This window comes from Trypanosoma grayi (assembly GCF_000691245.1).
Source record: "Trypanosoma grayi strain ANR4 Tgr_753_V1, whole genome shotgun sequence".
NCBI classification, from domain to species: domain Eukaryota; phylum Euglenozoa; class Kinetoplastea; order Trypanosomatida; family Trypanosomatidae; genus Trypanosoma; species Trypanosoma grayi.
Window position 1 is genome coordinate 1 of NW_008826372.1, and position 8462 is coordinate 8462.

The 8462-nt window shown below is 55.9% G+C and overlaps 8 protein-coding genes across 8 annotated transcripts; 2 read left to right on the forward strand and 6 right to left on the reverse strand.

Annotated features, from left to right (window-relative positions):
• Positions 1-147: 147 nt before the first annotated feature.
• Positions 148-609, forward strand: DQ04_07531000 (hypothetical protein; the record flags this gene model as incomplete). Its single annotated transcript, XM_009315206.1, has 1 exon — positions 148-609. The coding sequence occupies one exon, from the start codon at positions 148-150 to the stop codon at positions 607-609; it is 462 nt and encodes a 153-aa protein (XP_009313481.1).
• A 33-nt stretch (positions 610-642) lies between these two features.
• On the forward strand, positions 643-954 carry DQ04_07531010 (hypothetical protein; the record flags this gene model as incomplete). The annotated part of the gene is made up of 1 exon (XM_009315207.1): positions 643-954. One exon carries the CDS (start codon positions 643-645, stop codon positions 952-954), a length of 312 nt encoding a protein of 103 aa, XP_009313482.1.
• A 389-nt stretch (positions 955-1343) lies between these two features.
• Positions 1344-1646, reverse strand: DQ04_07531020 (hypothetical protein; the record flags this gene model as incomplete). The annotated part of the gene is made up of 1 exon (XM_009315208.1): positions 1344-1646. The coding sequence occupies one exon, from the start codon at positions 1644-1646 to the stop codon at positions 1344-1346; it is 303 nt and encodes a 100-aa protein (XP_009313483.1).
• A 286-nt stretch (positions 1647-1932) lies between these two features.
• DQ04_07531030 (hypothetical protein) lies at positions 1933-2283 on the reverse strand (the record flags this gene model as incomplete). Its single annotated transcript, XM_009315209.1, has 1 exon — positions 1933-2283. One exon carries the CDS (start codon positions 2281-2283, stop codon positions 1933-1935), a length of 351 nt encoding a protein of 116 aa, XP_009313484.1.
• A 14-nt stretch (positions 2284-2297) lies between these two features.
• Positions 2298-3683, reverse strand: DQ04_07531040 (hypothetical protein; the record flags this gene model as incomplete). The annotated part of the gene is made up of 1 exon (XM_009315210.1): positions 2298-3683. One exon carries the CDS (start codon positions 3681-3683, stop codon positions 2298-2300), a length of 1386 nt encoding a protein of 461 aa, XP_009313485.1.
• A 293-nt stretch (positions 3684-3976) lies between these two features.
• DQ04_07531050 (histone-lysine N-methyltransferase ASHR2) lies at positions 3977-4960 on the reverse strand (the record flags this gene model as incomplete). Its single annotated transcript, XM_009315211.1, has 1 exon — positions 3977-4960. The coding sequence occupies one exon, from the start codon at positions 4958-4960 to the stop codon at positions 3977-3979; it is 984 nt and encodes a 327-aa protein (XP_009313486.1).
• Positions 4961-5073: 113 nt separating this feature from the next.
• Positions 5074-5412, reverse strand: DQ04_07531060 (hypothetical protein; the record flags this gene model as incomplete). Its single annotated transcript, XM_009315212.1, has 1 exon — positions 5074-5412. The coding sequence occupies one exon, from the start codon at positions 5410-5412 to the stop codon at positions 5074-5076; it is 339 nt and encodes a 112-aa protein (XP_009313487.1).
• Positions 5413-6809: 1397 nt separating this feature from the next.
• On the reverse strand, positions 6810-8039 carry DQ04_07531070 (putative mitochondrial DNA polymerase beta; the record flags this gene model as incomplete). The annotated part of the gene is made up of 1 exon (XM_009315213.1): positions 6810-8039. The coding sequence occupies one exon, from the start codon at positions 8037-8039 to the stop codon at positions 6810-6812; it is 1230 nt and encodes a 409-aa protein (XP_009313488.1).
• Positions 8040-8462: the final 423 nt, after the last annotated feature.

Below are 8462 nucleotides of genomic sequence, written 5' to 3' on the forward strand. Positions count from 1 at the left end.
TCTTCCTTCGCAGCATGGCCGTATTCCACCCAAATATACATGCGTCCTGCGAATGGGGAAAGAAAGCAAAACCCAAGGGCATATTACTTTCCCTTTTCATAGGGCAAGCTCTCCTAAAACTTCATATTTGGCATAAGATATGGCAACATGCGTTATGCACATCGCGCTGCTAACGAACACCCCGCATTGAGCGACCAGGTACAACAACATGGCACAACACACCAGACACAGTCGCTACCAGAAAAGCCCCGCTTGGTGGCATCATCAGGTTCAATAATGGTCTCACCAGGTGTACTGCAAAGCCCCCCCCCCCCNCCCCCCGTCACTGAAGTCGGCGTTGCGTTTGTATCGTTTGAATTTTCCGATTTGAGGAGCTTTCTTAGAGAAACTTCGCTTGGGGCGCTGCATCTTCAACCACACCTTTTGGCCCCTCCTGGCCTGCCGCATTCATGCCGCCGTTGTGCTGCCGGAAGGGTGTGGTGTCTGTGGCGTCCTCTGGGCCTCCTCCGCACAATCTGTTCGCATTACTTTCACTTTGGCTTCTGTAGTGCAGTATGCTGGCATCATTGGGCGCCGTCTGTGGCGCCATATTCGGTTTCACGCACCTGAAACTACCCTAGGGGGGCGCGTTTGGACCGCTTAATGCATTTGTGGTGCACTACTATGCTCCCCCCAAGTCTGATCCACTTCCGCACGCGTCCACAGAGAGGGGACCCTTCCCCGCCAGAAGCTGAGTTCATTACCAGCGCCCCGGCGCCTAACACGCAACTGCGCTGGCCTGGGGGCATATGCGCGAAGCGCAGCAGAGCAAACAACACAAACAATACAGCCAGTGGAAATGCGGAACTTAACGACGCAGCGATAGCCATCCACCAGCCATCAAACACCNCAGCAGAGCAAACAACACAAACAATACAGCCAGTGGAAATGCGGAACTTAACGACGCAGCGATAGCCATCCACCAGCCATCAAACACCGCATCTCTTTCAGTTTGCAAATTAAACGAGTGACATTTAGCACCTTTCGGTTTTGGTGCGCCCCCGTTTTCACGCATGACGCGTTCGGGGGGCGGGAAACATTTCCACCAGCCAAATCCGACACATTCCACGCCAATTGAGCCCGGTCGGTTTTTTAATCAAGCTTAATTTGGTAACGTTCAGTCGGGTCGTAATAGAGCTAAATAGATTCGGTGCAGTTATTATCTTCGGCAGCTCCGAAGTCTGGGCGGTAAAACGGGCATCCAAGCTCTAGATTCCGAACGCTACAGACCTTTGGGTGGCCTTTTATGGCTGAAAAAGAGTTGCACTGCGTAGCATCACCACTATCTGAGTAACTCGGTAGATTCATAACAGGCGAAAAATAGAACAGCGGAAGGGAGTAGTCACAACGCATCCCATGCCCGCCAAACAGAACGAGCAAACGAGTGCATCGTGAGGGGAGCTTTCCCCCATGGTGACTGCCACCCCAAGAGTGTCCGGCACCGCAAGACGCATGCCCGCTTGGTCGCCCCGTTTCGACGCCGCGGTCACGCAAGGCACCGAGGTCTCAGTCACGAATTTTAAAATCGCGTACGTGTCTTGAGCACTCACGAGTTGCGTCAGCAGCAGCAAGATGATGAGCCAGAAAGGAATATATAACGGGCACATGGTGCGCGACCATGTGTCAGCATCAATGCTACTCTTGTGTGATGTATGACGTATACCTTTGCTCTGGTGCTGTTGAACAAATGCTGCCACCTGGTGGCAGCAATACACAAAAGAGGGAAAAAAAGGAATATTGATCACTCTGCACACTGATCTGCAGGATTCTGGAGACGCCACGTAGCCCTTTACCCCGCGCAGCAGACCATAACAACACAGATGTCACGCCATAGAACAGAAATAAAACAAAAAAAGCAGCCATAACGAGAAGCAGGGGATAACGACCGCAGACTCACCCATTTGTTGTTTCCTGTTCTGCACGCATGCGAAAGTTATGATATTTGCCGCAATTAGGACCATCACACCCGGCATACTCCCTGGAATTCCCTTCTGAAAGCCCCCTCCCCTGCATAATACCATTTTGGTTCCGTCGGGAAGCGTGCCATTCACCATGACTAACCAACAGCCGGCGCGCAAAAGAAAGTCTCACACGCAACCGGCAAGACGCCGGGGTGCCCTCGCGTCGCACTGTGGATCCTTGCTGCGGCGGGGGGCCGGCATTACACCAGGACGGGCGAGGGGACAAGAGGCGGCGCAAACCCAACCCCTCGCCAGAGGAGGAGGCGGGGGGTCCCGCCAACATGAAAAAAAAAGCCCTCAGTCCCAGACCTTCTTCTCGGGGTCGCTGTGCCGCGCGCACCCCCCACCTGCCGAGGGCACGGACGACGGCGCAGTCGCCTTGGACGGCTCCTCGTCTGCGCCCTCATCCCCATCCTCATCCTCACAACAGTCCGGCGGCGCGCCGCCCATGACAACTTCGTCCTTGTCCTCAAAGGCACCTGCTGCCGCAGGGGCGCGCCCCGGGTTTTCACGAGCCGCCGGTGCCGTTTCGACGGAGCTGATGAATTCGAACTTGCGGCCGCCATCGCCCGCCCCTTCCTCCACAGCACCGGGTAGCGGCACCCGCCCGCGAGCCTCCCTCTCGACGCCGGGGCGCCGCAAGCACGGCTCCGCGAAACCCGCGTCATCGCGCACAACGGGGAGGTGGCAAATTTCGTTGCCGCCGCTGTTGTCGCGGCCTTCTTTGTAGTTGTTGTGTCTTTCCCCCGGTGGTGGGACAGTGGGCGGACCGCGACACGGCCCAGAAACTGCTGTTAGAATGGAAGGCGCCAGGGAGCCGAACTCGCCGTTAGTGGGGTATATATTCTCCATGGCGGGCAGGACCCGCTCAACCGCACACAGCAGCTCCCGCAGGTAGTCCCCGTTCAAGGTGAGGTAGCGGTGGACGATGTGCGCCGTTGTATGCCCGTGGACTTCCATCAGCAAGCGGTACGCCTCGTAAAACTTGGCGCGCACCGCCACATACGCTCGCCAGCTTTCGTCGCGCTTTTCGGCACTTTTCCGGTAGCCTGCATGGTCCACGAAAGCCTTCCCCTTCTTGGCGTACTGAAGCTCCTTCTTTTCCACCAGGGCCTTGTGCTTCTGGTATCTTGCCAGCGCCTCGTCACGCTTCTTGGCGACAACATCAATCGCCCTCAGATGCTCTACGACGGGAAGCAGGCGGTTGACAACGTCGCGGTGGACACCGGTGTTGTACAGCAGGAATGGTTGTCCCTCGTTGAGCCGCCTCGCCTCACCCGCAAAGAAAACAGTCAGCTGGTGCACCTGCGCCGCCGTCTCGTCATCAACAAATGCAGTGGGAGCAACGCTGGCGCCGGCCATCGAAGCTGATTCCCACGCTGCCATGGCGGTCAAAGAGGCACCAGCATCCGAAGGTGAGAGCTGCCCTGTGCCGTCCAAACCAGCCCCAGTGGTGGTGGCAGTGGGAACGGTTGATACCATGTGCTGCGTGGCCGCGGCATTTGCTGACGTCATCTCTGCAAGCACGGCGCCGACCGCCTCGAAGGCGCTTGCGATCTCCTTCATGGCGACCATGCCTCGCCCCACTGCCTGATCAAAGTGGTGCACTGCCTTCTCCAGTCGCTGGACGTCGGCGAAGCGCCGCTCGTAGTCAAAATCGCGATACTCTGGAGCAGTCGACATTTGCGCGCGCACCTGTATTCCTGGTAAACAAACAAATACAGTGTCACAGTTCTAGTTCGATTTTTTGTATGGTCTCCCTAACTATATATTTCTATATATTGCTGTATATACCTTCTTTATTCAAGTAGTTGCAAGGAAAACGATGGTCCCGCTTTCCTTTCGCATGACAGATACCATTGGAGAGAAAAGGGAAACAGACACCGAAGGTGAACGAATACGCACACACATACAGAACACCCGACACAGTGTTGTTGCGCTGTCCAATGTGATTGTCTCCTGTGCGTTAACTCTCCTTATTGCGTCGCGCTGGCAGCAGAGCACTTTGTGCATCTGCAGAGAAACCCGTAGCTTTCCAAAAGACGCACGCGTCGCGCGCGAACGTCAGAGTAGCTGTCAACGTCGATGTACGCAATCGTGATTTCCTCCTCTGCTTTGATAGGGCGGCGCGCCACAAGCTCCATTGAGCCCCACGATGACGCATCACGGTTCGAAGGCACAATTGACGCGTTGGGGGCGCAGCTGTGGTTGATCATGCACATATATTCCTGCAACGCCCACCCGAGTGTTTCCTCCTCGTTGAATGGATACCCGATGCTGTTGCATTTGGTGCGGAGAAGGACGTCTCGGAGGTGTTTTGCGTCGATTTGGAATCCATGCGGAGCAAACGTCTTGACGACATCCTGCGCGAAGGATTCGCAAAAGCTGCGTGCCTCCGTGGACTGCTGCACCTCGTTTGTGCACAACTCAGCGACAGCCAGCATAAGTCGTGTGTCACCCAGCAGCACGCGTGCCCCGTACTGCAGGGTGAAACGCAGGTAGTCTGTGTCGCCCTCCCGCACGGCCGCAGGGAGCGAGCAGAACCACCCGCAGGCCAGTTTGTGCGCCTGTAAAACGGGGTGCTGCTGTAGCAACTCGTGCGCAGTAGCCGGTGGCTTCGCTGCGGCCACGTCCTCGCCTGCGCCCCGCTGCAACTCCGCCACCATCGCCTGCACACAAGCGTGGCACAAGACGAGGTGACGACAGGCGGCGCATTCATATTGGAGTTCTTCCGTCATTTCGTGTCGTTGTTGCTGCTGCTCTACGTCCTGTTGCTCTCGAGTTTCAGCAACTCGCTTGAAGCAGCGGTAACACGTATTGCGCACAAAAGGGCTGTAGAGCACAGCGATATCGCACGGCACGCAAAGGATGGAGTCGCCAGGCGCGAAGTCCACCTCTGCCATAAGGCCTCGGCCGCGGCGTTCGTCAATGTACTGCACATTAGTCGCCTGCGACGCCATATTAATTTTATTTACTTTCTCTCTCTCTCTCTCTTCGAACTTCCCGCGCCTTCGATTCCTACGCCTGCGTCGCCCTCTTCTTAATGTTTGCGTCAGACCCCTCCGCTAAGCGTTTACACAGCAGCGGCGGGGTGTAGCACCTCGTTGCAACACGTCAGCTGTGACTCGGCGTGCCCCCTCTGCCTTTGTTGTGCCAAGAACAAGCCAATGAACGAGAAACGCAAAGGAAAATGGGTTGGGAATGACACATGCATCATTTTTTTTTGTTGCAAGCGTACCTCCTCACAGAGAAGCACGTGTGTCCATTCAGTCAGCGAGAAATGGGGGTAGTTGCAGCTGCAGAGAGTGATGGGCGGGTGATTGAGGGTCGCAACGTGAAAGCGCAGAAGGCTGCTAATAGAGCATGAAACTAAACGATGGTTGAGTGAATGAACAGTATTCCCACTTTTCATTCTTCTCTTCCGAACCATTTCACACACACACTCTCTCTCTCTCTCTTCACCCCTCACCACATGTCTAGATATATATATATATATATTACCAAGTCGTGGTTCGGGTGGTAGAGCTTCAGCCACAGCGTTCAACAGCAGCAACAAACAACAGGCACCACCCCCAATAAGAAAAAGCAAGTAGCGGTGGAGTGCAGGTGAGCACCAATGTTGCTAGTTCTATTGCGTTCGTTACTTCTGCTGCTGTTGACGGGTTGTCTCAGAACCCCCGTCATTGCATACACTCTCACCCCGCCCATTCTGTGTTTTTTTTTTGTGTTTTGTTTTCGCTCTTGCCCCGCGTTGCCCTCCATCCGTTTGTTGATCTATGCGTTTGGGTAAAGGTGGGAAGGGTTTAGGTACGCCCTTTGTGTGAGCGTAAGGGAGAAGAAGAAAAAATGAAAAATAAACAACGAAAGAACGAATCATGTCACACAAACAAAACAAAAAAAAAGGGGGGGAAGCGAGTTTGTTTTTTTTTTTTGTTATTCGGGGGAGGGAGGGAGGGAGGGGGCAATAAGGCGAGTGCGTGCTTGACGGGCCCACCACCACCACCACCACCACTGCGCAGGAGGGGCGTGCATCGTGGCTCTTCCGCCCTCCCCACAGCGTGGTGCGTACTGCGCGTGAGAATACGAAGAGCCCACTTCTTTTTTGCTTGTTTTTAGTTCTTTGCGTGGTTCCCCTTCCTTGTTGTTGCTGCCGCCATCGCGCATTCCCCTCCACGCACCGCTCGCTCCTTTACCTCCCCCTCACCCTTTTTTTTACCTCCTCCATCATCAGCCTCGCCCACTCTATGTGTGCTATGTGTACGTGCGCGCGCGCCCTCAGCATGCTGGAATCTCCGTTACACCCTTTGTGCACTATCCCACGGCGTCCGAGATGTGATTGCCTCATCGGGGTTTGTGTTGCTTTTCGTTACTTGTCTCGTTTTTTTTTGTTTGTTTGATTCTTTTCTTGTTTGTTTGTTTGATTGTTGTTGTTGATGCTACTGTCGGTGGCGTAGCACTCGCAGACACACCTCCTCTCCCTCTCTCTCTCTCTCTCTCTCTCGGGTGCGAGTGGGGTGCCGTGAAGAGCAGGTCCCTCCACCGCGCATGCGGCACTGCGAGAAGCGTGTATATGTCTGTGTATGTATGCGTGGCGGTGAGGAGAGAGAGGGGGAAATGGGCCTCATCTTGCCCCTTCCTCCTTCGCTTTCGTTCGTCTATTCAAGTTGTTGTTTGTCTGCCTGCCTGCCTGGGTGTGTGTGCTGTTACATTCATGTGGACATGCATACTACTCCATGCAAATACATTTCCCACGCTCGCCCGCTCACTCACACCACTCAGTGACACAGACAGGTCACAGACTCACGCTCCTTACGGGTCACGGTTCTCCGGCTTCGCGTACGGCATACCTAGGACATCGAACACATCCTTCTCGCATGTCACGTGCACGCGCTTCGTCTCCAGCTCCTCCTTCGTGAGCCCCAGCGTCTCCATCTTCGCGGAGTGGCCACTAATAACCGACACAACAGGGTCCGTGCCGTCGTCTGCGCCTTCAGCTGCGGTGTCCACGGCGCCTTCAGCAGCAGACGCTGACGATGACTTGCCCCCTGCTGCCTTGCTTGCGCGCACGCGCTCCTGCAGCGCCTTCACTTCCTCCGGGCTGCCCAGCTTGAAAAGGCCGTACTCGTTCAGCAAGTATCCCTTGCTGATGGCGGCCTGCCGCATGATGACGTTGAAGTTCTTGCTGCCGGTGAAGGTGAGCAGCGCGGTGGGCACCGACCTAGCCTCAATGAGACGAATATCCACGCGGCGGGACTTGTAATGCTTCGTCGCGCCGTTGATCGTGCGGGGCGGGAGGCGGCCCATGCCCATGTACTTGAGCGGCCCCTGCGCCATAGTCGCCTCGAGGTAATTACGCTCCTGCAGGTACGAAACGAGCGTGCCAAGAACACCGGTGGCGGTCACAGGGCCATCAAGCACCGGTGCCTTCAGCGTTCGCGCAAGAATGGCGTCCACGTCGCCGCTGAACGGGTGTCGGCGACGGTAGCTACCGCAAATCTGGATCTCGTAGTCGCTGCCGAGGCGCATCTGCACACTCTCGCGGAGGAAATTCTCGTGCAGGACAGACTCATGCATGGGGATCTTTTCGTTGATGTCGTTGAAGTAGCGCACGCCGACGCGCTGCTGGTCCGTCAGCTGAATGCGGTCCGCCTTCTCGATGAGCTCCTCCACGGTGAAGATGCCCTCGCGGTCGAAGAGTGCCGCGGCCGCGCGCGGGCCGAAGCCGTGCACCTGCGTGAGCTCCTGTATCGCCTTGAGCTTCGGCTTCGTCTTCTTCTCAAGCTCCTCGAGCTTTCCGGTGGTGATGATCTCCTCCGCCTTTTTGAGCAGCTTCGCGCCGAAGCCGGGGAACTTCTCGAGGTCCTCGACGGTGCGCAGCGGCAGGTCGAGGTTCGTCTTGAGGCTCTGCACGGCACGGTTGTAGCTCTGCACCTTGTACTTCTCGCCGAGGGCGTTGTTCAGGTCGGCCATCTCGGTGAAGATGCGGATGATGTTATCCCGGTTGTCGGGGGCGAGGCGCCAGAAAGTCCGTCGGAACATCGCGTATTGTCTTGTTTATGCACGGTACCGTATGTCCTGTATGTGTGTATGTATGTGTACTGGCCACGTTACTCTCTTCCTGTCTGTTTGATTGTGTGAGTTAGCTTTTGGAGTGGTGGTGAAGTTACGCCGCAGCCCTGATGAGGAATACAAAGGGGACGTGTTCCTACCCTCTGGTGCTTGGACGTTTTGCTTGCTGGCATGCGCGTGTGTGATGCAACGCGGCGGGGGCGAGATGAAAGCACAAACAGGAGAGAGAGAGAGAGAGCGGGGGGGAGAGGAGGGGAAAGAAATGAAGACGTGAATGCCGGAGACGCACCCCGGAGGGGCGATGAGGCGCATCGCAACAGAAGGGCAAAACAAACACGGCGTGTCGCTGCATACTATTGCATGCGTGCGTGCATTTCTTTGTATGTATATATA